This window comes from Phalacrocorax carbo, chromosome 8 (assembly GCF_963921805.1).
Source record: "Phalacrocorax carbo chromosome 8, bPhaCar2.1, whole genome shotgun sequence".
In the NCBI taxonomy this organism is placed as follows: Eukaryota; Metazoa; Chordata; class Aves; order Suliformes; family Phalacrocoracidae; genus Phalacrocorax; species Phalacrocorax carbo.
In genome coordinates this window covers 14803428-14831341 of record NC_087520.1, presented here as the reverse complement: position 1 = coordinate 14831341, position 27914 = coordinate 14803428, and the positions used below count along the sequence as shown (strand labels likewise).

Here is a 27914-nt window from a genome sequence, read left to right as displayed (position 1 = left end):
ACTTGCATTAAGGGTATTTACACATGAAAAGGTGTTGAATTGAGCTGATAAGAATTAAATGTACTTAATATTTAGAATCGATCCCATTGTACTGAGGTTTCCTAAATAAGCTACGCTGCATACTTCGTAAGCGCCTGGAGAGTCGTCCTGCTAATTTGTGACCATGTGAACTGCTCCTTTCTGTATCTGTTGTGAGCTTTAGCAAGGTCCATTTGAGCAAGCCAAACTATGAATGCAGATAGGAAAACTGTATTAAAATAAATTCACCAGTCCCCAATGCACTTAAATCCCACCTAGACCTTCCTTGCCCTTTTTTTTGTTTCCCCTCCCCCCTTTTTTTTACTGTACTGAAATTATCAGAGGAGGAAAATCTGCCTCCACGGCTGCCTTTAAAGTCAGCGGAGCCAGCTGGAGTGTTTTGGGATTCTACAGCTGCACTGGAACAAACGGATCGTATGTTCCCCTCACAGATCTCTGTACAGATATCCAGTATCCTTTCCCTCGGACTGCTTTCATTAGAAAAAGTAGAATATGGAGATTTGGGTATAAATGTTTACACGCAGTCATATAATTACATAACATGAAACATTTTACATAGTTTGAGGTGAACATCTTTTTAGACTCTTAAACATTAGGAGTGCAAGTTTAATGTAATCATTGCTTCTTTAACACTGAAAATATTACGGATTTATTTTTTAAAAAACTTAAAAATACTGCACCACTCCATAAACAATGTTTCCATTAAGTAGCTTGGAAAATTAGGCTTTATGTCAACATTTGTAAAAATTAGAATTTGATGTAGGTCCCCTACAATTTTAAAATGTTACTTATCTGATTTAATTTTTGATGGCATGTAGTTGTTATACTTCACATTCTTTATACGGCAGCTGCTGACACTTGCACTGTCCATAGCCATTAATGATGATGAAGGGTCCTTCGTGGGTGGGTTCATATTCGTTATAGGGTCCTTGGTCTGATATATTTGCCATGTGCAACCGTGTTTGGGATCGGAGCTGCCTGTGGTTTTGAATCATTGAGCACTGCCTAATTCTTCTTAATGTGGGAGGGCAGCACTTCCTGGAGATGAACACTATAAAAATGATAAAAAAGAAAGAAAACAATAAAGCCATTGTTCCTGTAATTACCCTCTGAGTGAAGATGGCATTGTTTGGCTCAGGGAAATGTTCTTCGGTGGTAACGACCATGCCTGCTGTAGTTGGTATCTCTTTGTCTCCCATATGGAAATGAGAAGAGCTTATTCTTTTTGTGTACTCAGTAGTTGGAACTATGTAAGTCGTAGCCACAGGCGTAACAATAGTCGATAAATTCCAGCAAAGCTGAAAACCATACACTGCATCCAGAATATCCTCTCCCTGGGTGTGGTCGGGGCTGTGGCAGAGGATGGAGTGCTCCCACCGACCTTGGAAGCCACTCAACCATGTGGCCAAGGCGCAGATCTTTGGGCTGCATTCCCACAGATTGCTGGAGAGGCCCACAGTGGTGAGGGATGTCAGAGAACTTAGGATCTTGGAATCCAGAGTGGTGAGCTTGTTGTTATCCATTAGGAGGGTTTTAAGGTTAGGCATAGTTTCAAAGACGGTTAGGTCGATGGCTTTGATTTCGTTTCCAGTCAAATCGAGCTTTTCTAAGGTGCCCCAGGTCCACTCCATCCCACATGTCAAGTTGCTGATTTTGTTCCACTGCAAGAAGAGCGTGTGCAGGCTGCTCAGCCGGAGGAAGTGAGCAAAATTAATCTTTGTCAGCTGGTTGTGCTCTAGGTGAAGCTCCCTCAGCTTGATTAATCCCGCAAATCCATTGCGAGCCAAACTTCGTAAGCGGTTTGTACTCAAATCCAGGAACTCCAGGCTACGACAGTCCCAGAACAGGCGGACTGGGATGGTCCGCAGGGAGTTGGATCGCAAGTGCAAGGTCTGTAGCTTGCGAAGGCCGTAGAAGAGCTCGGGGTGCAGAGAGGATAACTGATTAAAAGAGAGGTCCAAATTCTGCAGGTTAAGCAGCTGGCTAAAAGTTGTGTTTGGCAAATGAAAGATTTTGTTGGAACTTAAGACTAATTCCTTAAGTTTATACAGTCCTTGAAAAGAATCTTCTCTGACTGTTGCAATTTGATTATGATCTAAGTGAAGCCAAGTAAGTTGACTGAAGCTTGCAAATTGATCCCTTTCAAGTTCAGAAATATAATTGTGCCTCAGTGACAAACCTAGCGAGCCCTTTTCAGTGGTGTTTGGCACTGAGTGAAACCCCTGAGAGTCACAGTAAAAGAGCAGCTTCTCACAGCGACATTTTGGTGGACAAGCCATGCCCAAGGCAGGCAGCATTTTTAAAACCATACTCATTGCATATAGTGCTGCCAGCATACGAGCCCCTAATGGCCACTTGAAATGTAAGCCTGCAGAATATAATTTAGGAAAACAACAAGATAGGATAGCCTTATCAGTATACTTTGAACATCACGATGGAAGATTTCACTGCAGATAACATTGCCATGCATTTCCGACAAGCTAATTCTAAATTCAAGAAACAACTTACTATGATATACAGAATACTTGGATATTACACTTAAGATGAGTCTTTATCTCTATTACGGAGGATTACAGTGTCACAATCGGAAAACATCTTTTTGTAAGGTTCAGTGCAGAAAAATTTGCTTTAGAACCTAACTGCTCCTTTAAAGCATAGCCGGTCATTCATTATACAAGGTATATAGAAACGTAGGAACTTACCCATTCTTTTGAGTACATTGGAGGTTGCATTCAGTCGTAGTTTTAGACTCAACGCAGTGAGTCTGTAAAAGGCTCTAATGTAAGATAGCCTTTGAATAATTTACGGGGTTTAGTGTCCTTTGATATTAGTGCAAAATTGAATCCACGATGCTCTCTTGGAATATTCCTTTTGAAATCACTGGCTTGCTCTCCTCTGACAGGTCCGCAATTTTTAAATCAATGCTTAATACAAGTTTTCATCCTCTGTGGCTGCTCAGCTGTTTAATTGAAGCTCACGTTTCCTTTTTCCACAGCTGTGGCTTCCTTTAGTCCTAACTTGTTGATGGCAGATGGGTGGCTTATTGCTGAGAGAAGCTCCTGTAGTAGCATGAGTGCATTTACTGAAAAGCTTTTCAGGGAAGCGGTACAAGAATGGATTTGCTTATGCGCTGCGACCACACAGGGCTGTATATAGGCTGACGTCACCTGGTGACGTTCCTTTTGTTTGGGTTTTCCAGAAGCTTTGCTGTTTTAAAGCATTGTGGTGCATATTGTGATGGTGTTAAAGACCACTGATAGAGGGGGAAAAAATCAATGGTAGGAGTCCTTCATCCCCATGATAGAAGAAATAGGAAAGACTTGCACCATGCTGCTTCCCCCCCCCCCCCAATCTGTGCTGGCTGTATTCAGCTGGCGTTAAAAGCAGTGCAGAGCTGCAGTTGGAAGTGCATTAGTGCTAGCTGCTGCCTGTTTTCTGTTAAATATTGCTGCATAAAAGGAACTTTTAGATGTGAAGTATGGACGGTTTGAACAGAGGATGCTGGTTAGCACCAGCTTTTCGTGGAGGTGAGAGGGATTTGGCAGATTCAAACTACATGTAACAACTGTGTGTGACTGTGGGTCCCTGCAAAAGTGGTAAAGGGAGAGAACAGTCATTTAGATGAAGGTGATGTGTCAGAAAGTGCAGCATACAGCCTGGGAGCAAAGGACAGGAGTGAATGTTTCAAGCAATGAGGAATATCTGGAAACAGCAAAGCTTGCAGTAGGGCACAGGAAAAATTTAATTGGAATCCAGCTTGACAGCATGCAGTTACGAAACTAGAAAATCTATTTTTTCCCCCCAAATGGTGGCTTTTGTACTTGCTTTTTCCTCGCGACTGAAATGCAGGAGAAGTAGTTGTGAGGTTGGCATTTTCCATCGGGGCTCAACAGTTTGAAGGCTTCCTTGTGGTCACGGATTACATTCTGGTGTTGTATGCCCTCCTTTCATGGGGGGCACATAACTTCCATTGGCATCTTGCTGTCGGTTAGGACAAAAACAGTTATCCTGTATGTTTTAGAGTTGCAGAAATTTGCATTTGCAGAAACGGTGACCCTGCAATGCTGTCTGTTACAGCTGAGACTGTCTCCGGTTGGAGTGTGCATGCACAACATGGAGGAGGCAAGAGTGCTGTCATGGCTGCTTGCTTTAAAAGTTCATTGCCCATCTATCTGGAGCAAACTGTTCTCTGAGGCAGCTGGTTTATGAGGGTAAATGGTAAATGAACAGACTTGATTTAAACTTTTTAGGATTTTTGTGTGCATGTACAAGAAAGCCTTCAGGGCAGCTGCTCTGGCCTTGCCTTGGTGTGGGGGAGTCAGGGGGGTGCTAGCTTCTTGCTCCAAGGAACTTGGATGAACTTTTTTGTTTTCCCATTGAGATTAAAGCAATAATGAAGCAGAAGGCACTTGAAAACGTTTGCTCTGTAGTGGCGAGGTATCACTTAAAATCTCAAGATATGGGATGAGCTAAGAACAAAGTTCCCATGCTGATGGAGGACGATGATGAACTGTGTCAAAGAAGATTTTAAAGTAAAATGGCCATTTACCTTTGTTAAGCTTTGGTTCCTTAGTGGTACTTATTTAAACTAAGACTTGATGTTTTCCGCCTTCTGCTCCCTTTTGCTGTCCTGTGGCATAATTGTAATACTGATTGTGACACTGAGAAAGTAAGGTGGGCTGTCCTGTCCAGAGCAGACTGAAGGGAAGTGGAAAGTAAAGGGAAGGAGAAGGTGAATTCCTTAAAAACAAACAAACAAAAAGAAAACTTCAAACCCACCCTAAAACCAAAGTAGAACCAGAAAATCTCCACCCCCGACCTATCAGGAGAGTAACTGTCATTAATGATAAAGCAACTTAGGAAATGCTAGATAAATTTCTTAAATTGCTCTGCCTTAGTAAATATTTTCATATTTGCTCTAGAGTGAAAGAAATACATACAGAAAAAATTACATAACCCTATGTAAAGTGTTTCTTCACATTTAATGTTTACGGTACAAAAAGTACAGAAGCTGAAATCCAGCCGTAGCTGTCAGTTGCCAGCTGTCAGAAGGAACTGCTGCACCGAAGTACCTGTGGCTGTGCTTCTCATAGTGGCTCATCTGGTGCAAAATCCTGATTTGAAGTTGATTTGAATGTTAATATTTAAAAAAAAAAACTCCAAAGGGTGTAATTACTAGAATGACAATGGCTATAAGTACAAATGTTACTTTTCTCCTGTGGTACCTCTTTACACTGTTACCAGAAGGCTGAAATTAGGTATCTTTTGGAAACGTTTTGCCTTTTTGCATCAGTATCTGTTGGTAGGTTCCTCCCACATTAAGATGGTGTAATTTGGCACGGAGTTAAGAGTTAATGTTCAGACATGGTAAGTTGCTTCCTTTCTAAAGCTCTCCATTCTTTGGCCCATAACCAAACAAGGGCTATTTAGCACCTTGCCAGCAAGTTTTCTGTTTGGGAAACTGTTAATGTGAACTTTATGGGAGCTTTTCTTAGAAAAATGTGTTTTAATGTGCATTTGTCATGAAATAACAGGTATTACTGAAAGCATTCATCTGATTCTCTTAAGTCTGGAACTCTGTGGTAATATTCATGCTGTTCTTTGGGAGCTGCTTGGGGTGTCAAGGTGTAATAGGCTGGGAATAAACCCCAGCTGTCCGCAAAACTCATGCCATTGCATTTCTCCTGAGACTGAAAACTCGCATGCTGAGGGAAAACCACATACAAGTGCCATCTGGGGACTTCTGCTGGAACGGGCGCTTCAAAGTAACGTCCTGAATTGTCACATGCAACAGGGAGAGGATAGATGGCATGTCTGCCCTGGGAATAAGCTTGCTAGGACCAGATAGCCCTCATGGGGGGCTTCTCCCTTACCCCATTCCTCAAGCAGCAAAAGAACTGGTTTTCCTGCTAAATGCATGTACTGGAAAAGTAGAGTTGCACCCTGAGGCTAGCATTGTCATTTAGTTAGGCTGACATCTTGTGGAAGCCTTCCTAGTGTATTAAGAACAACAAATAAGCTAATTTTACTTGATGTAGATGTGGGTGGCATGACTTTCTTGTGCTGTGGGCTTTGAGGGTGGCAATCCCTGGAGTTGCAGGCGAGGCTGGGGCACCTGGGATTTGCAGCCATGCACGTGGTGCCATGCAAACAGACAGCTCACCCTTCTGGCTAAGAAATTACTACAATAATTTTTGCTGGACGTTAGCATATTGGGGATCATGGGAGTTATTTGCTGCTTTTTTTTTTGCTTAAAAGATAGCCTTTGTGCTGTGTCAATAAGGCTGTGAGATGGAGACGAGCACAGATGTGTGGCTGTAGTGTTACCATGCACATACTGTCACTCGGATGCGCTACTGTGGAGCTGAGTTAGCAGTGAGCCCTGAGAAGATGACACATGAGAAAAAGACATGTCCAAGGTGCTGCACCATTAACAGACGTGTCGAGCTCTTCAGGCTAGCTGCAGAGGTTCTTTGGGCAAGGGCAGTGGGAAGGACAGGACAGGGCACCGTAGGTCCAGTGTCATTTTCTTTCTGGGAGCAAAGGACACTTGTGCTTTGGCATAGCATAGTGACTGCCACCTCTCTGACAGCTCTCTGCACCTGGCACCGGTTGCACATTTTAACTCCTATTTGTACCAGGATGAGTGCAGGAGCCAGCCTTCCCCTCCCTGTGGGCACTGAGGGGAGCGTGAGGTTACTGGGGCTGCAGCCTGGCAGTGGGGAGGGGTGTTGGGGTGGAGCAGCACAGCATGGCAAGCTGTGCAAGATGGGGAGTGCAGGTATCTTTATTCTGATTCAGGTTCTTGTTGAACCCTAGACAATGCCATGTAGCCCCTGTGCTTCAGAGAGCTGTGGGCTTGCCATGGGAGAAACCTTCCTGCCACAAACCACTGTGTAGTCCTGCTTCCTCAATGACCAGACCTCAGATATGAAATTGCTGCTGAAATTCATGTGTCATACCTAGCTGCTTATCCTTCCTGGTCTTGAATCAGCTCTATTATGTCTGGAATTTGTTTACAGCCTTGTATCATGATAGTAGAGGGGTATGGATGGTTATGCTTTGTAGATGTATAGTTAGGCTGGGTGTCAAGGCAAAAATGAAGCATGTGACAAACTGAATCTGAGCACTGAATCTCCTGCCTCCCCGTGAAGCATCGCTCAGCGGTGGCGCACTGACGTACAACTGCTTCTGCCACTGCCTGCCCAGGGGAAGGTATGCCAGACACTCATTTTTCACTTATTAAATCACCATCATTAACCACAGTGCTGCCTGTTGTACAAACAACTCAAAAGACAATTCACAGTTTACCTGAAGCAGAAACCTTTCTGCAAACCATCCTTTTTAGGTAATTGCATGGTGGGTAACAGACAGGGCAGTGGTGGCTCTTGGTCACACAGCAGTGGCACATCTGGTTCGCATATGGGTGCTGGTCTGGGGAGGAGGGATGCTGGACTCTGCAGGGATAGGTGTGCTGTGAGGGCTGGTGCCAGGCAGGAGGCACCATTTCTCTCAATTGCTCTGTGGTCTTAGCTTACCTAAACTGATGATGAACTATTGAGATTAACAATTAAAGTTTTTTAATGTTTAGCTATAAGAACATGGCTTTGTGAGTAACTCATTGTAATATGTGTGCTGCTGATCCTGGTGACTTTAAGACAGCATTTGCCCACTGCCACCACTGTGCTGTTCACCTTACAAATTAGTTGGGGTTAGATTTTAACACCAGTAGCTGTAGGAAGAACTTGGTTCAGGGTTTTTTGTTTTGTTCTGTTTTAATTCAGATGGCAGGCCTACAAAAGGGAATGCTTTGTGACAGAGATGGTGATTCCACTTGCCTCCCTGTATACAAATCCCCTTTCTTTGCTTTAAGCCATTAAAACAAATGCTAGTGGGGGGATAGCTGTGTGAGCTGGAACAGCAAGGATGTGACAGTAAATGCTTGCATTGCTTTCCGAGCAGGGTAGCAATGATGGTGGAAGAGCAGAGATTACGGGTGGTGGGGGAAATGAGCAATTTTTAACACCGATTCTAGCCCCTTTGATAAAGATCTGATTTAATTTAAAGTAAATTTGCACTGTGGCTAAATTTATTATCCATGATCCTGGGCAGAGTTGTGGTATCATACTGCAAAATGACTGACATGGTCAACATGACCCTATTAAATCTACTGCATCTAATAGCTGCTTACTGACTGCAGAGCTTGTGGTTCCCTCAGCAGAGTTTTGTGCTGAATATCTCAAAATCCTATTAGTAATCGGAATATTCAGGATTTGCTATTGTGAGTCCTCCTAATCCTGTGGATAAGAGAATCTGATAGCTGGGATGTGTTGTGCTGCCGGATCATTAGTTGGTTTCTCAGTGGAAGTTCAGACTAGAAACAAGGACTAATGTTTTAATAGTAAGGGTAATTGGTTACTGGAACAAATTACCCAGCGGTGCTAAACTGTCACATGGAGCCTCTAAAACATGATTTATTACTTTGAGAGAGGGAGAGACTAGCTCAAACAAGACTTGTTGAGCTGTAGAGTAGAACTAATGGGTTAAAATTCATGGGGCACATGGGAGCCTGGACAAGGTGACTGTTGTGGTCAAAGATGATCTTCAGCATTTTTGTGTGCCATGGAGGGTTTGTGCAGCTGCAGGCTGTATGGCTCTTCATGTCTTCCAGTGACTGCTGTCCTACTAGCTGCCTCTACTTAGACCTAACTGGGCATAACTGGTCCCACAGTTAGTGTGTTATGTTTCATTTTATGCAAAAAAAAAAAAAGGTCAAGAATCTTTGGGTGAGGGAAACTTGACATCCTTGTCTCCAGGCCAGGACTTTTGTTAGAATTGACTGCGATGATTTAAGATGTTAATGACAACAGGGCCTCTGTAACCGCAGAGGTGCAGGCATCCATCGCATTTGTCCTGTTCTGCCCTGCTGCACCAATCCCAACAAAGGAGCTGGGTTAGTAGCCATATGTGCTAAATTGTTAAATTACTGCAGCTAAATTAGCAGGGTGTTTTATGCTGCAACCTTCAGAAAGAAATCCTGTTAATACTTCTGATGAGCTTCTGTACTTCTGAATGCCAACAAGGTAGAAATAAACTGGAGCTGCCTTGTTAAAATCTAATGGGTTTAGATTATACAGCTTTTTCTGTGCTAATATGTGGTGTAGCTTAATAGGAACGGATCAACAGTATGAAATTGGTGCTGCTTAGGCTCTATGCATTGCATGCTATTCAGGGCAATTTACGGAGGACTGGCTGGGGTGTAGTCTCATGAACTGAATGTCCATTAGCGGAAGCCATCTCTTGGTTTTCCTCTCATCCGAAAGGCATCTGGTCCTCGTGCACCAAGGCTGTTCTGGGTTGTGAAGCCAGGGAAAGCAAAGTGGAAATGATGGGTGGACTCGCTTCAAAAGCGTGCTTCTGCTTCGTGTTAAAATGAAATTAGGGGCACCCAGGGAGAAGTAAAATGGCATTTCTTGGAATAGCTGAATGTTTGGCTTTCTACATAATAGATGAGTATATATCTTAGATCCAAAGATATTCCTGGAAAAAAATGCCCACATGTGCTGTGGGTTCAGTAAAATGGTCACATTGCAATAGGTAAACTGGTGTGAAAGCATCAGAAAGAGCAGCTGCAATTGCAGGTTTATGTCTCAGAGCAGGCTTTTAGTTTGTGCCGTGCCAGTTGGCAGGCTTCAGATTTTCGGGTGAACCGCTGGCTGAGAGGAGCACACTGCAGGGCGCAGGGAGCGCCCACCGCCACCAGCATGCTCGGAGCTGCAGCTTGGGACAAAGTGATCATGTTCAGTGCAAGCTGAACAGGGACTTTCTAGCCTAACTGCGTTTGGGTTTTCATGTCCACCAAGTATGGGAACAGCAAACTCTTCAATAAATAAGTAGCATTAATCTTCACTTTATTTACAGACTTCAGCTTTGATTTTTGAATGTGTAGTGAAGAACGGGCCAATGCCGGGTCTCCTGAAGGCTGTGGCGTAGTCAGAATGAGCTCCTGGTTTTAATTTCGGTCACTTTTCAGTTACGTTTTGTGATGAGAATCAAATTACTTGATCAGGGAGGTGACAAATCTTCAATAATTCATTCAACTATAATGACTTTACATCATTCTAATTTCCCCCTCCCCCTGATTTTGTTTAATTTTTCTTTCTGCTGTAGAGTGGACTCCATGTTTTAGATTCAAGGCTGCCCATCCAGGTATTTCAGGCCAGTCTGTTACCTGGAGAACTGATAACTGGCATACCCTCACTTTACTGCTGCTAAATGGTTTTTCTTCTCAACAGGATAATTATATTGATTGTGGCTTAGAACTTCAGAAATTGGATTGTGGTTGCATAAAGTGTGTTTCAAGATTCTAATATAAACTATATTATACAGAAAAAAAACCCTCCTAGCAAAATGAGACCACCGCCACTGTTTTATCTAATACTCCCAACCTGGTACAAATTAGGATATTTTTGACCCAGTGCCTGCTTAAAAAGAGAGAAACTGCCACTGCTTCTTGGCTCCTTGCCCTCTCTTTAACAACAGGGCTAATGCGAAACTTGCTGTATCGAACCTTGGCGAAATCCAGCTCTCAGCGGGTGGGCCTAGATGCTTACTTGAAATGTTGAATTTCATCTCCAATAAATGTTTTATAAGGATTTTACCTTTAACATAATTGATTTTTGGCTTTTGACTGACTGCTCAAAAGCAGACTTCTGTGATAGTTAGGTGTGAAGGTGTGTAAAGGACCACTGTTGTATTGGACGCACAGCTCTGTGGACTTCTTGCATGGTGCTTGTACATGCAGGTTGAAGGTGTGAGATGTTTGCTTGCAATCCACTGACCTTGGGTGATCTCTACAGCTGAGGCCATAAAGACCGAGGATCGAAGCAGGGCTGTTCTGGCTCGATGCAGTGCCCAGCTGTGGTGTGGTTTACTGAGCTGGCAGAAAACAGAAATCTAAAGCTCAGAGGTTGAATATGGTCACTGGCTGATAAGGAGCAAAAAGATATCTGGATTTATGAAACCATCCGTTTCTTCTAAAAGATAGCTGACGAGATCTAAAGGTAAAATCTTAAGATTTCAGATGTTCCTGTACTCCCCAAACCAGTCAGGAAGAGTGTGCTTTATCAGGGAGGTGGAGACTTCACTTCTAGTGTGAATAATCACTTTAAAAAGAAAAAAAAAGGCTGATAAGGTACTTGACATGAGTAATACTGGGTTTATTTTGAGACCCTGAATACCCATTTACCTCCTTGTCTCTTGTTCTTCAGGCTGGACGCAAAGAAAGAAGTGATGCACTGAACTCTGCAATTGATAAAATGACCAAAAAGACCAGAGACTTGCGTAGACAGGTAATTAATACATTAAGTTGATATTTGTTGAGAAAAATTAGTACATTCCTGTATGTTTCCCCTCTTGGAAATACGTCATCGGTTGGTTTGTTTCCAGCGGGCAGTGGGCTTGCCAGTTTGTGTTCAGTGAATTAAAAGCTAGAAACTTCCAGTGCCTCCTTCACAAGAAAGCACGGGGTGGAAATGTAATCCCCTGTTAACTGTCTAATAAAAATGCTGGATTCCTAGTAATCCCTGCCTGTGGTGAGAGAAATTTAAAAAAAAAAAAAAAACAAAGGAAAAAACCCCAACCAAGCAAACAACAATAAAAAAACTACACCACACCCTCACATTTTCTGGATTTCGACCATAATCAGGTATGTTTTATAATTCTGATAGTATTCATCTCAGAGAGCTGGTTTTCTTTGAGGACTGTATTTATGTAACATGAATTACTTGTTTGTTTAGTTTTCAAAGCACTATATTCCCCTTTTCAAGTAAACGTGAATATGGATCAAGTTTGTTGAAAAATGTTTTTGTTCTAGTAGAAAAATAAAGTTAAATCAGTATTTTGTTTAATCAGCTGAGGGAAAGCAGCAAATTTACTCAGACAAAACCAATATGAGCTGCTAAATCAATATTTGTGGCCAAACTGGTGACTTGCACTTACATAACTAATCCAGTTTTTTAAGTAGATTTAATTTAAATTGAAGCAAAAAGTGTATAGGCAAGACTTAGTGCAGGGAAAGCCTTGACCACACAAAGGAAAATGGATCAATGACAGAGCTACTTAAGCTTTACGTATTAATACAGTAGAAAGAAAACAGCAGTGGAACAATACTGAAAAATGTCTCATTCTTCTGTTTTTATTTTAGCTCCGCAAAGCTGTTATGGACCACGTATCAGACTCTTTCCTGGAAACAAATGTTCCTCTCTTAGTGTTGATTGAAGCTGCCAAGAATGGGAACGAAAAAGAAGTTAAAGAATATGCCCAGGTTTTCCGTGAACACGCCAACAAATTGATTGAGGTAAGATGGTACAAATTAAAATTACATTATCACTAGTTGAATTAAAGCAAGACTAGGCAAAACACATTTTTCAATTTTGTTGAAACAAATTGCAAATTCTGTAATAAATTAGCATCTAAAATTTTAATTAATTTAAAGACAATATTTAAATAATTTAAAATGTTAGTTTATCAAAAAGCAGCAGCTACTATACGTAGCTTTTGCAGTTTAACCCTAGCCAGCAACTAAGCACCATGCAGCTGCCTGCTCAGTCCCCCCCAGGGTAGAGAATTAGAAGGGTAAAAGTGAGAAAACTCATGGTTGAGATAAAGACAGTTTAAGATGTAAAGCAAAAGCTGTGCGTGCAGTCAAAGCAAAACAAGGAATTCATTCACTCCTTCCCATCAGCAGGCAGGTGTTCAGCCATCGCCAGAAAAGCAGGGCTCCATCACATGTAACAGTTACTTGGGAAGACAGACACCATCACTCCCAACGTGCCTCCTTTCCTCCTCCTTCCCCCCAGCTCTATAAGCTGAGCGTGACGCCATATGGTGTGGGACATCCCTGGGGTCAGTTGGGGTCAGCTGTCCTGGCTGTGTGCCCCCCCAGCCCCTCGCTGGTGGGGTGGGGTGAGGGGCAGGAAAGGCCTTGGCTCTGTGTTAAGCCCTGCTCAGCAGGAATGAAAACATCTCTGGGTTATCAACACTGTTTTCAGCATAAATCCAAAACAGCCCCATGCTAGCTACCATGAAGAAAATTAACCCTATCCCAGCCAAAACCAGCACAACAGCCCATTTAGTTTTGGATATCATACACTGAATATATTATGCTGTTACCATCTCCCATTAACAAATCAAGTAAAGGTGATATGGAGTAAGGAAGACTGTGTCATGTCTGTCTTGCTGTACAATTTGACCTTGAAGCCTGGAGGCTTTTTCTTTCCAGCAAAATACCAGTGAATATAAACAGCCCTTTTATGTGAAGACTTTTAGAATTAAAACCTCCTTATGCTTGTGTAAAGAGCAAGCAATGGATAAACAGAAAATGCGTAGTAACAAAACTGATTTCTGCCATCTTTTTCTAATAAAACTCCAAAGACACTTAAACTGATGTTACTCCGGACCAAAGCTAGTCTGTGGGCAGATCGGCTTACATGGGACTGACCTGTCTTAACTAAAATGCATTAAAAATCATGACTCTACTAATAAATGTGATAGTTTTTCAATAGGTAGTGCATTTTCAAAGAGCAACGTAAGTTCATACCCTGTATTCACAGATAGATCTTGGTAACCTTGTCCTTTTCCCAATGTTTTTGCGTGAGAGTTTTGTGCCTGCTGATGGTAAATGCCAAGGAGCAAACATCTATAAGCATCGTTGAAGAAACGTGCCACTAGAAATAAACTTCATAAACTCCTCCTGTGTGCTTCAGGACACTGAGGCATCATCTGGCTCGTGTGCTTAACCTCAGCAGCTACCTGGGAACAGTCAGATACCGGTTAATGTTTTTTTGCTCTCTTGGTATCACTGTGTTTGATAATTGAGTCCATGTGTCTCCTAGGCTCATTGGGAATACTTTCAACACAACTTGACAGATTTAAATTACTCAAGAATAAGACTTATCAAACATCAGTGAAAGCAGTTTCTGACTCTAGCTCGATATATTTTTCTCACTTTTTTTAAAGCCTTAGGGGCTCTGAGCATAGTGCACAACTGCCCCCATAGTCTGGGGTGTGTCAAGTTAGTCCAGCTCTTCAGAGTTGCTGTCTAAGCAGTGAAAATCTCTAATTCTTGAAAGGTATCTGTACTTTGATTTTGGCCTGCCACATTTCAGTGTAAATGCTTCATATAGCTTAAAAGTTATTTTATTCTGAATTTTAAGTAACTCACATTGTTCAACAAAACAGCAGGTGGAAGACAGTGCTGCTGTGCCCCTGCCTTGGCAGCAGGATACAGCTGTGCCACATGCAGTAGTGGGAACACTTTGAAGCAGGTTTTGTCTAAAGCTTCCCTTCTTCATGTTGAAAATCTAATTTATCTAGAGAATTATTTTTAGGGCTTGTTTACAGGAAAAGTTGACTGGCATAACAACAGCAGTGCCTATCTTGCTGTAGTTCTGCCACCTCTTTCAGCTGGATGTGTGGTGTCCACACATGGAGTTTATCGGCATAATTACAAAGGAGTAATTGCGCTGCTCCGTCTGCGAGCTTCCCTCCCGCTCTTGCTAGGTGAGCCCTTACTCCCTGCTCCTTCAGAATACGTGTGCTGTCTGAAAAGCAATGGGTGGCTGTCCTCACTGGCATGTAAGAGCAATTTTTTTTACTGACCTTACCTTGTGTGCAAAATGCCAAGCTGCAAATGGATTTTACAGAACCTCTATTCAGCCAAACACTCTGTCTTTCAAGAAAGACTATTCCCCTGAAAGTATGCATTAAACAATATTTCTGAGTGGCATCAAAAGGTTCTGCTAAAATGATATGCTGCTGCAACAACTTTTTGAAGGCTCGCTTATTGCTTTTGCTGTCTAAAATGTAACCATAGCTATAGAGTAATATGATCTAGATGGCTTATAAACCTCTTCCATGAATGTAGATGGATTAATATATACGCTTAGCTTTGACAGAATGGGAATAGTGCTCCTGCAGAGCCCTTGTCTCGAGGGGATAGAGAGCCACTGTGGTGTCGTATGCGATGTCAAATTTACTGTGAAGGAAGACAGGTTGGGGTGGGTTGCACTTACAATGTCTTGTTGTGTCTCTGCCGGAATGGAGAAGGATGTTTGCAAGTTCACGAGTTCCCATATGATTCTGCTCTTGGGCAGAAAATTCAACTGCAGGTACCTGGAGAAACAATAAAAGATTGTGTAAGAGCAGAACAGAAGATGATCCACTTGGTGAGATGAGAAGTGATTGCTTCCACCTGTTTTCAGTGGAAGATAAGTGTGCTGGGGAGTTTATCATAACTATCCTCAGAAATGCTGCTGAGTGACTCAAGACATCAAATGTGACAAAACAGCTGCAGTGCAGAAAGGAGCTGTGTTGTGTATCACACTGTGATTGACAGGCTCCTGTGTTTTAGACGTAGAAGAGAGTGTGTCCTTTCCTTTAATGCTAAGCGATGGGAAGAAATGCACATAAGAGACTTGCTCTGCTCTAGGTAACTCGACAGAACCCTATCTGATTTAGTGAGAAGTTTTGCACCTTGGATTTAGTACCCCTTTGTCCTGTGACCTGGAGGAGTCAATGCTGCTCTCCTGGTGGACCAGCCACTAGAGGGGACTGAATTTTTTTTTGTTTGTGGACACTAAACTGTTGCAGCTGTTGCCTAGATAGGAGGAGTGACAATGCTCGTTCTGCCCTGGGTTAGCATGGGGAGTTCTTGCTCCTGCAGTGCAGCGGTGTTTACAGGCCCTCCAAATAGCTGTAAAGAGTTGAAAGCACATGATTTGGGTAATTTTACTCTGAAATGTTCCCTTCTTGGCAGCAGAGCACTGTCTGCTTTGTGGTTCCTAAAGCCCGGGCAGCCAAATTTGACAAAAAAGGTGCAATAACCACAAAAATCTGATTTGCCTGCTGGGTCTGTATCTTCTAGAGAAACCATACCAAAGCCATGCCTCAAAGGACTTCCATCTAATTTGTTTCTCACATAGTAAAATACTAGCCCCCTTATCCTGCCTTTTGAAAACTGAATAACAGTAAAATAGTAAAATGAGACTTGTCTCAGTTGAATAATACGTTTCAAAGATAGCTTTCAAAATTGCTCTGTACTAACAGTCCATTAACTAGCTAGCAGTCTGCCTGAATTTTGTTAGAGTTTAATTCAGGAATTGAGAAACCAATTTAAATGCAGCACACAAGAATAACAGAAGAGATGGCATTTCAGGAACCAGTGTAAGAGAAAGTTAAATTCGTTTGTGAACTATGAAAGTCATCTTAATTTACAGATTGAAAGTACTTGTGTTCCAGCGGTTTTTACGATGCTGGGTAAAGTAGCCTTGGCTCTTCAACCTGTAACTTTGCTCTTGAGGAAAGACAGCTTGGCATTGGCATTGTTAGATTTAATGTTCCTCCCTAGAAGAAACTAGGCTGTCCTGCAACTTGGTGCTCATTTTTAATGATTGCTCTTAGTACCACACTGATTTTTTTGTTTGTCCCTGTCTGAGGTGTGCTTCTGCACAAGATGCCTTCGTTCCACTCCCTGTAGTCACTGCAGTGACACTTCTGCCTATTCTCTGAAAAGTGAAAAAGCCATAAATGTTAAGCAACTTCTGTTACACTATTGAATGCTTTAGAAAAACAAGTTAGGCTGTCAATTTGTCACTTCTATACTGTGTAATTTTAATGGAAAAGTTAGACAGTAGGAAGCTGGATAGTTAAGAGGTAGATGAGGACAGTGTCCAGGTTAAAGTCTTCCATTAGTTTGCTTGTTGAAGAATATTTTGGAAAGGGAGAGTTTGTAATTCCTTAAAAACAGCAAACAATCTCATCTTATTCTGGAACTCAGTACCCCTGTGTCAAATGTTTTTCTCAAATATAATTTTAAGTCTTTCTGAGAGAAACTTTGGTAAGATCAGGGAGGCGAAAGCTCTCAATGATATTTCATAAGCGTCAATTTTTTTCCCAAATTGCTTTAATTTATCTGAAAAGACTGCTCTGTGCCTTTTTTATGCACTTTAATACACTGGGTTGATCTTGCATATGGAGAGATGATTTTCTCATCTTCAGTGAAAACCCATGAACAGATGCAGACTGCAAATTTATTTGCTTGGAAAGAATAACATTTGGGCACTTGCAACTCCATGAGCTATCCATAGCCTCTTACACTGACATTTTCGCCTTCTGTTGCCCTAACTGTCTGGCCTGATGTCCTAGAGTAATTCTTCAGACCTCAGTCTAAAAATACCCCTCTCCAAAAGCCCAAAGCCTTGCACATTTGCAACATTTTTATTACACTTTATCCTGATTTGCCCATACTCGCAGCCTATATACATTCCTCAGAGTCTAACAGCTGCAGGTTTTTTACATGTGAAAGGCTTTTAAAAAAAACTGAAGTAGGTAAAACATAGCTTGGGTTTAAAATAATAGCTAGCTTTTGGACTTCAGATACAGCAAAGGTTTTGAAAAACTGAAGCTTGCCTATCCTTTGTCCGTGGACATAGCTAGTTACCTTTGTGGTAAAGGTATGCACTTAGTGTTTGTGCATCTTACACGTTTGTTAGAAATGACCCATGGAATGGAAGTGTCCAGCAGATCTAGAAATAAATCTAGTCTCACAAGATTATCCTTTGTGTCTATTAGCCACTTGATTTCCCAAGTTTATACAAAGCTTATAAAACCAGCATCTTTGGAGGTTGGAGTAAATTGTTTGCTCATTTTTAAATATTCTTTCTTCATACTTGCCGTCAAAGGTATGTAGCCGTACTGAAAGACAGAGATTATGTATCTTGGGTGAAAAGTGCAGACAAGCACAGCACTTGACACCCAAATCAAATATTGACATGGAATGTTTTTCTGAATCTTTGGGTATATTAATCTCTCAAAACTCGGCGCTTTCCAGGCTAGGGTCATTATCAGTCATTACCATGGTACCTGAGCACCTATTTTTCCTCTTCAGTAAGCTAATTTACAGAGAAAAAAAAATCTGCAAACTCAAGGTTGTCTTTTACGTGCTTTTATTTTTAAGGTACTCATGTATTTCAAGAGAAATGTCCTTGTGCTATGGTCTGGAGAAGAGAGGCAGGGTTAGTCCAACTTGAGACTAATTTCCCATTATAAGAGGAAGAGCAAAATGCCTCTTCCAAAGAACAGGCACGTTTTCTGTAATTTGTCTATAGATAATCTTGGCAGCAATTTGAAACAAAATGTGTTTAGTAAATGACCAGTATAACTCAGATGTGCCCCCTTAAAATCTGACACTCTTCAAGAACAGATGCACTTTCCTTGTAAGTTCATTTTACTAGTCAACTAATTCACAAATAAACTAAATTCTACTTGTAGAACATGCTTTCCTTACCTTCATAATCAGTAAAGTAGGAAAGCCTCAGCAGAAAAAAGTTCTTCCATTTTCCAGCAAAACTGGATGTACAAATTTAATACATCATACATAAAGGCAAGTGACCTTTTAATTATGTAACTTCTGTTCTTGTAAGGTTTTCTTTGAGGCCAATCTTCAATTGCTACACCAAACTATGTATGAAAGGGTCTACAGAATGCTGGTAGAGGTCAAAAATCATGTTGGAAGAGGAATAAGAGACTTCAGAATAATCTTTCTGTCCAGATTTTGTTGTAAGTACACACGGGAGAAGCAAGGTAATCAGTAATCTGACAGTGAAACTGATGGGAGAGATGAAGTGATCGGAGATGAATTTGAACCTTCACATATCTGGACAGCGATCAGGGTGTTTGGAGACATTCTTCTATTTGAAAATCATCCTGGTTAGCTGCTGCTACATGGAGGAGAGGCATTTCTGTCCTACCTTTTCCATAGGGGCAGTCAGTATGTTGAATGTGTGGGGCATGGTCTTTAAGCAGTTGGGCCAAGGGAGATGTGAAGGGTGTAGAAGCTGGAGGTAAATGAGGTTAGGGTTTGGAAAACTGTGTTATTGTCCTTTTACCCCACTAGAAACACCTCAGTTTTACTGCGTTCCTTTTCTTCTTTGGAAACAGAAGCATTTGGGGAAGGGGAAATCTGTAACAGAGGTCAGGAAGTATAAGCACAGCTGAATATAGGTGCTGTTGACATGATGTCTTCAGAGGTAGGTAAAAAGCAGTAGAGTCCTGGCCTATTGTATTTTCCAGATATTTGAATCGTAAGTCTAACAGCATTTTTAAGTAGCTTTTTAGATACAGACTTTATAGATGTGGCATAAATGCTTTAAATCTTGGTGTATAACTAAAAGCCTCAATGCATATCTGTTTTTTTATCATCTTAGTCATTAGCAATTGTTGTGATTTAGCCCCAGTCACCAGCTAAGAACCACACAGCTGTTGCCTCACACCCCCCACCCCAGTGGGATGGGGGAGAGAATCAGAAGAGCAAAAGCAAGAAAACTTATGGGTTGAGATAAGAACAGTTTAATAATTAAAATAGTAGTAGTAATAATGGTAATGATGATAATGATTATGATGATGGTAATAATGATAATGTAATAAAAAGGAAAATATTGAGAGAGAGAAATGAAACCCGGGGGAAGAGGGGGAAAAAAAGTAAGAAAATAATGTAGCCACACACCACCCGCCAACTGATGATGCCAGTCCCCGAGCCATGATTGCTGCTTCCCCCGGCCAACTCCCCCCAGGTAACATACTGGGCATGACGTTACATGATATGGAATATCCCTTTGGCTAGTTTGAATCCGCTCCCTCAGCTGTGCCCCCTCCCCTCGCGGCTTCTTGTGCACCCAGCAGAGCATGGGAAGCTGGAAAAGTCCTTGACTAGCACAAGCCCTACCCAGCAACAACCAAAACATCGGTGTGTTATCAACGTTGTTTTCATACTACGTCCAAAGCACAGCACTATGCCAGGTAGAGTGAAGAAAATTAACTCTATCCCAGCTAAAACCATTACATTGATGTTGGAATATTAGTCATGTAGTGTCATCAAGGAGTTGCCTGAAGTCTGTGTAGAGCTCAGCTTACTATTTTGTCACCTTCTTCAAGAGCATAATGTACTTATAATTACAGTTAGACTTGCCATGAACAGTTGCCTGAATAGCGGAAAACTGGTTTAAACAGCTAATGATAGGCACCAGGTTGGAAGCCTTTGGTAAGATCATGATGAGTATGCTCTGAGTGGTAAGCAAAACGAGATCAGAAAGAATTATGCTTTCTGCTTTGATAAATGGGGAGGCTTTTTTTGGGTAAGGATAATTATTCAGGTACTGTCCAAATGTCACTACTAGAAACACTTCTCTTTTAAAGAAAAACATTTGTGTTGTTAAGAAGCATCGAAGGTGAGGATTCGCTTTGAAAGTTTTAGCTTAGGATCAGATCTGCATTACATACCAGCATTGTGATTTCTGTCATGGTAGCTCAGATCCACTTGTGTAACTAATGTGTTTTGTGCTTATAACAACATTTTATCACTTTAGCTTGTTTGTCTGAGGAAGGAATAGTTCCTGTGCCAGTAGTTACATCTGCTGCTACAGCTGCATCTACGAGGGGCACAGTGCCCATGTAGCACACTGGTATTTCTTTACCAGCTCTGCTCTCTGTCAGGTCTATAGAAAGGATAATCTACAAGTCTGGAAATAAAGGTATTCCTGTACCGCTAGCACTTTACTACTGTGGATATGTTTTATGCTACAGATGTATTAGTTCCTTTCAAACACCTCCTCCCCCTCTTGGGTTGAAAAACTTTCCTGTTGGCAAGAGAGAAGTGCTCTCCCTTCTGCACTTGATGCTCAGTAATTAGAGCCCAGTTTCGTCATGATGCTCAAACTGTGGGTTTGCTCAACTGCGTGAAAAACTTCCCTTTGTCATGAAGCCTTAACAACACATGGGGTTGCACTCTGTTGGAGAAAGACGTTTCCTCTGGGTGTGGAAGGTGCTCACCAGTGTTGAACAGAGCTTTCATGGGACAGCTATACCCAGAATGGTGCCAGGTAGCTGGACAGGTAGTTGGAGGCAGCTTGCTTAGGCTGAGCACCAAATGCAAAGCTCTGCTCTTCAATGAGATTTTTAGACACACAGACACAACTTCAAACGTGAAAGTTTTGAGATTTGATTCCAAAACAAGGGTGGTTACCCATGAAAATATTAAGGAATCTGCCTTATGTTGCCTAAAATTGCCTTAATATTATAGGGAGCAGAAAGTACACAGTATGTTATCTATACTCCCCTTCCTCTTTCAATCAGTTGCCAGCCTGTTGAAATGAAAAAACTCTGAAACCCCCATTTCTCACTGTCTAAAACTTTTGAATAAAAAATGAATATATTTTGCTTGCCAGTTTTGTTCAATCTAGCTGTAATTTCCCTTCCATGTGTTCATAACCACACTTCAAATTAAAATTGCTCTCATCATCTGCATGAGGTTGCAGAGCTCTGGAAATAGCAGTTATCTCAATTTTAGTCCATCGTTCCCCTTGGTGCCTTAGATCAGGAGTCTTTCTGTGTGTGGCTTGTTTTATTCAAAGACTTTTACTATTTTAAGTTAATACATTGGGATTCTATTGCCTGTAACAAGCTCTTGCAAGTGCCTTCTGTGGAGCTGCAGCCGCTTGCAACTACGTAAGTCATATAAAAATCACAGAGTAGTGGACAGCATGACTCCCAGTAACTTGCTCCAGGGTCCCTATGGACCTGAACCAAAATCCTCCTGCTGTCCCTACCCACATTAAAAAAGTGAAACTGTTTTGCATAATTCATATTTGGCTATGCCTCTACAAAACTATGAGTTTGTAAGATTACAGCTGTAACCCAGACTTCTCCCTCATGCAGTACCTATTAGGAGTAGACATTAAAATAGGTCACATTTGTCTTGAATATTGTAGTGTATACGTGAATTAATAAATCTATGGACTTACTGAATAATAGAAGCCTTTTTTTAAGAGGGATGGAAATTACATAATCAACACATCTCTTCTGAGAGTCCTTAGTTGCCACTTAGTTTTGCCAGAACAGTTCTTTCTGCAGACAAATTAATTTCATGGATTTTGACCATCATGAAGTGAATCTGGACTCTTTCCTTAATATGGGGGAGGAAGAAATTAGATGTGCTGTTATTGAATTTTGTGAGAATATCACATGCACGCTTTCCTTTAGCAAATCCTCAAGAGTAAAATGTTGAATTGGCTGCCTGTCCTTTTTTTATTATTATTTATTTCTAATAGGGGATTTAAAAGTGCTTAAAAGGATAATTTGCATTCCCAGAGAAAATATAAAATTAAAAAAAAAAAATCAAACAAGAAGCTGATTTCTTGAAGTTTAATCAGAAATTGAAATGCCAGGAACAGCTTTGAACAGCTGAGTTTCCATGTTTAAATTCCCAAATTTTCTGTGTATAATGACTATGTGTCTGTTATTTTTGCACAGGGGTTTGTGAGCATCAGTTATGAGAGGATACTGGTTAATGTTAAACTGAAACATTGTTTCTCAGTAGGAAGACTGAAAGCTCTTCTGCAGTGCTATTTTTACAACTGCAGTTGCAAATGAGAGTAGTCAGACTCAGAATTAGTGTATATTTGTCTCATGCATAGTGGTTTTTAATCCTTATTTTTAACAATGCTGTGTGGCAGACACAGCTCTGACAATTTTAAATTCTGTAGTAATAAACACATTACAGAACCTTCTTTGGATTACCCCATTGCTGGATGCTTGAGCACCTATTTAGGAAGGTGTTGTGTATTTGACTTTCTGAAGAAGCTGTCCTAAAAACATGACCTGTAAGCAAGGAGGAAAAACTTGGTGTTGCTTCTCAGAAGCCAATCCAGGTGCACAAAGCAAAGACTTTAATACAAACTTTCAGTGTCAGCCCTTGAAGTCCTTGTAAAAGAAAGTGTAATGTGTTAGAGATTACAGTTCCTTTTTTTTCTCTTGAATTTTTTGTTTCTTATTGGAAAAACAATTTGTCAATCCTTTAATAAACAGTTCCATGTGAAGTAACTCCTGTACCTAAGCTAGGATGTCAGTGCAAAGAGGAAGTTTAATATGTGCAAAGCTGTAGCAGTATGTCTCAATTATTTTCAACAGTGTAATTTAAGCAGCCTAGCAATGACCCCAAGCTCATGTAGTTGCGCCTGCTATAGTTTTTGAATTCCTGGAAAAATGCAGCTCCTTAGGCATTATCTGAACAAATTTCAAGTTAAATTAAAAAATGTATTTCAGGTGAAAAAGGTAGAAACTGGCTATTGTCAAAGGCGGCAGTTGTCTGCAGCAGCTGACAACACAAACATAGGCTGACGAATTGCCACTAATGGAGGAAAGGACTGCTTTAGAAATGTCAAGATTTTTCCTGATTTAAAATTAGTAAATCTGAAGAATCAAAATAACTAGAGTTTGAGATGGAATCACTCTGTGACAGATGGCACAATCTTTTTTTTGTATAGGAATTATATTTTCCTATTAGTAACGTATTGTCAGTTGACCCTTTGCTCTGAGATGGTGCCTACCTCTAGAAGGAACCAGCTAAGTAATGCCTCCTCCAAAGACGACATCTCATCTTGCAGTACTCTGTCATCATTAATACTAGTTAGATTTGAGTTTTGAAAACCGATCAGTGCATAAAACCCACGTTTCAGATCAGCTCATCGAGCTTTGACTTTTACTTGGCACCAGTTCATTAGTTCAGTTTGTAGAAATGGCTGTGTCTGTGCACTTCTCGCTAATGCACCGAGCATTAGCCACGAGGGGTAAATTTAAGCTCCTTCATCTAAACATCAGTAGCTGCTTTGGGTCCGTCCTGCCTTTTGGGATACATGAAACCATCTCTGGGAGATGGTTGTGTACTCTGAACCGTGAGAGCCTTAATACTGCATCAAAAAGATGCTTTTAAATTGATCTGTCAGTGCTGCAAGAGGTATCTCTGAACTGTGTCAGTCTAATTTCTCTAGTCTGTCTTCATTCCCTATGTATTTTTAACTTTTTTAAAGAGATGACTCGTTATGGCTGATTACATTGTTTGCAATTTTTTTTTCTTGTCTCCTTTGATGCCTGTGCCAGTAGTGCTTATGTAAAGGGGTTTGATTATATTGAACAGTAAGAATGAACAAATGCAGCGGGGATTCAATTGCTATTTTGCTCTCAAGCACAAGTGTTCTTTCTAAATCAAGTCTGACCACTTACTATGTCAGTCAGCCACGTTGCTGGAGACACGGAGAAACTATTTCATTTACATTTGATTTAAGGGAAATTTTTGTTTGCTTGAAGTGCTCTATTTTATTTGGAAGTTTTAGAAATGTGTTATTTCCAAGTGCTCTGCATGCTTTGAAACCAGTTTGGCCATAGTTGATCTTCACCTCAGCTACAAAATCCAATGCATTATGTGTACCTGTCAAATAACTGGCCAGCAGTACGCTATCCTCTCTACAGACAGGGAGTGTGAAGTTATTTGAAAAATATCACACAGCAGTTATTGATGATGGGTTCTTTCAGGTACTTTTGAAATTAAATTTCTTCATTGTACAACCATCCATCTCAGCAGTTACATGCAATTTTAAAATCCATGCTATAGAGCATCTGATAATTAACCACAATTTAAAGTACCTTATTGTAATGTCATTTACAACTTGATTAGTTGACATAGCTGCTCTTAAATTTCAAATTTTGAGAGGTTTGTGAGTGTTTTCTAACAGTTTGACAGAGTCTTCCCATGGGTGCAGTAAATGCTGGATTGCTGTGAATTTAGGGCCATGTCCTGCAGCGCTCTAAAGTCATCTCTGCTGGTGCCACATCCCTGCTTTACTCTGATGTGCAGCAAATAGTTTGCTGGAGAGTTTGTGTGCTAATCTGGCAGAGAAACTAATCCACCAGAGTGAATAGCTTTCTTTTGGACAAGCATGCTGAAATGCAACGTCGAGATTTGGAGATGGAGCAGTAGGATGGGATGTGGCAGCCAACAGTTGGATTGTCTTAAACTGCCAAAGACCCTCAGTGAGGGAAGCACACACACTTCTTTCATAAAGGTTGGCAGGCCCAGTTGGGCAATTTCTAAAGAAGAATTGCCATCAGTGAGGTATTCAGAAGAAAAATGACTGTTCAAAAATGACTGTGCAAAAAAGCAAAATTTCATCGTACCACGCCGGGGACACTCAATTATAAACTTCTTTGCCTCTCTGTATTCAGACAGAGCGGGGTTTCTGTGTGCTTGATTCATCACACTTGGCTTGAGAGAGAGCACAACATCTCCAGATATCGGAGAGGCTGATTTTGTAGTGCTTCAATGTCGCTTTTATTCAGCCCCTACTCAATAGAGCTTTGTGTTATTCTCACTCCTAGAGATTGTAACTGCTGCTGTGGAGGCAGAAATGACGTGGAAATATGGACAATAAAAAATATTGGCAAACTGGTGTTTCTCAAAAGTATGACCTTGCTTAAAACAACAGCAAAATCTTCACTTGACTCTTAAATCATGGCATCTTATTTTCTTTTGATTTTTTTTGAGCATCTAAACAAAAGCATAATACACTATAGCTCACTGTGAACTAGGGATTTAAGACATGGCAAATCTACAGGAAAAAAAATCCTATGCTCAAAATAAAATCCCCTTCTGATAGGGCATTATAGAGAGTGCAGCTGTTTGGTGGTAGTGCTGTGTAGAGAGGAACTGAGCTGGAGACTAGCAAATGAGGTAACAGAAAGAAAGGAGAGAAGAGCCTTGGCTAAGCTGGGTGCAAGCTGCATGACCTTGCAATGAACTGAAAACTTGCTGCAACTCCACCTTTTAATATGTAGCTCTTGTCTAATAAGACTAGTGGAAAAGAAAGTTGAGGAGTAGGACACTAATATTCCTGAAAGCTGGCAGAGTTTTCTATGTCGTGTTGATGCTGAATAGTCTTTTTCTCAATTTCAGTTTGTTTTCATCCAAATAAATGCAGTTGCGTATGTTTAGTTGGTGGTTCACTGTTGGAAATGTACCTGTCTTCTTGACAGTGCATGGCCTTCTATCTTTTGTAACTTCATTTGGAACTGGAGAGAGGAAGAGGCTGTGTGCTTTGCAATGGGAACTTGCTTTTTGGTCCCAAAATTAATAACGGGATTGATGAAAAACACCATTCAAGTATGTTGGCATGTCGTTGATGGTTTGTGGGACAGTAATGTATTCTGTGTGGGAACATCTGTCATAAGGGAATGGCTTGGGGAGGGGGGAAAAGCACACAATGTAGCTGCAGATACTATTTCAAAATGACTTGTAGACAAATGCAGAGGATAGTTTAATTAAAGGAAGACTGGAATCTCCCCATCTTGTGCAGAAAAGTATATGGAGAAACGTGGTTCGCCAGTGTTACTAAGCATCTGCTAGCTTGTGATGGTGCTTTTACAGCACATTTACTGAGGGGTTTTGCAGGTTGCTCTGTCTCTGAAAGGACAGTACTCAGTGTTCATCTCAGTTCACTGTGCTATTTTTACAGCTTTCTGTGTTCAAATGGCTCAGAATAACATGCTTGTCATTCACCTGTCAACTAAGAAATGTAACTTACTTCAGACTTCCTTCCCCTGAGAGTAGCTCCGATGTAAGGAATATCTTCAATTACCAGAAAATTCTGTCCTGTCCCCTTCCAGTGTGCTCTTAAAAGGCAGGTGTTTACCAAAGGTCCTCTGTTTCAAGATGACCTAGTTAAGGATGCTGCTGTGCAGCAGGTCAAGGTTTTGGAGTAAAGTTTTTAGCATCATAAGATGCTACTCAAATTTTGGAGAATTGTGGATAGATCTTCAAGATCACCTGTGGTAGCACTTTTACTCGATGAATCGGGGCATAAATTGAGGGCCAGAGGAACACATACCTCATACTGCAGTCTTTGACTAGATAACTGTCTCAAGCAGTTTAAGCCAGTGCATTCAAATACCTGTATCCTGTTGCAGAAGTGTGCTCTGTTCAACACCAGCAAAACAGCTTGAGCTTTGCAACAGCACTGCACCGCTTGCATAGGTGAATTGCTTGATGAGCCTCCAAGTTCTTTTTGTGTTGACACGCAGCAGGATGTAGAAATGTTTCAAGAAAAGGGAGCATCCCTACGCGTACGGACATGAGAAGACTTAATCCTCGGGTGCATGGGAACTGGATTGGTTTTTTAATTGTGTGATTGCTGCTGTCTCACTCAAGTGGGAATGGGCTTTTTAACTGTAACTTCAAGTAATGCCAATGATGCTCTTGAACCATTTACTGGAGAGAACTTAACCAATTTAGTGGTAACAATGATCTGTCTGTTCTGTTCAAATGACTGTGGGTTTATGATCTGATGTGTTATGATGTTATGGCTGGAGAAGGAACACACATCATTAGTGGTTTCAAAATTGGTTAGAACTGAATGAGTGTGGACGCTTTATATTTCATGACGGGTTACTGGTGACTTGGGGAATGTAAAAAGTTTCCTGCAGAAGGAAATAAAACCCAGTTCTAACAGTTGTGTTTTGTTTTCTCCCACCTCTGACACAGGTTGCCAACTTGGCCTGTTCCATCTCAAACAACGAAGAAGGTGTGAAATTGGTTCGCATGTCAGCCAGCCAGCTGGAAGCCTTGTGTCCCCAGGTAATGAAGAGTGTAAGAACATAAGACATACGCTTGTAAGTTGGGCAACTAGTCCTGCTTAGTACATGTTCTGGCCTCTTAGTGTCTGTCTACGGACTTGCTGCAGAACTTAATTTTTCCCTTAATATATGTAGAGAGTGAAATGCAGCGTAGGTGTCAAGACTTAGAACTTTATAATATATGACCAAGTAATTAGTGATATGAATGGGTCTTTTATCTGTAATAGCTCTAATTCCATTTGGCCAGGGTATTCTGGTAACCCATGAGATATTAAACTGCTGAAGCTGCAGTGGTTTACTGTGCATGTTCATGTTGCAGGAAGATGTCTTGTGAAGATGCTATCACTGCTCCTGTGCGT

General features: G+C 41.1%; 2 protein-coding genes across 4 annotated transcripts in view; one reads left to right on the top strand and one right to left on the bottom strand.

Annotated features, from left to right (window-relative positions):
* The window catches only part of CTNNA1 (catenin alpha 1), a 119743-nt gene that overhangs the window by 58801 nt on the left and 33028 nt on the right, over positions 1-27914 (top strand). For all 3 annotated transcript variants that reach the window (XM_064458886.1, XM_064458888.1, XM_064458887.1), the window contains exons 8-10: positions 11310-11390; positions 12245-12397; positions 27464-27556. In XM_064458886.1, coding sequence (XP_064314956.1) covers positions 11310-11390; positions 12245-12397; positions 27464-27556 — 327 coding nt within the window. The remainder of the gene's footprint in view (positions 1-11309; positions 11391-12244; positions 12398-27463; positions 27557-27914) is intronic.
* On the bottom strand, positions 717-2774 carry LRRTM2 (leucine rich repeat transmembrane neuronal 2). Its single transcript, XM_009503467.2, has 2 exons — positions 2742-2774; positions 717-2407 (listed from the first exon to the last, which is right to left on the bottom strand). Exons 1-2 carry the CDS (start codon positions 2743-2745, stop codon positions 861-863), a joined length of 1551 nt encoding a protein of 516 aa, XP_009501762.1. The 5' UTR covers positions 2746-2774; the 3' UTR covers positions 717-860.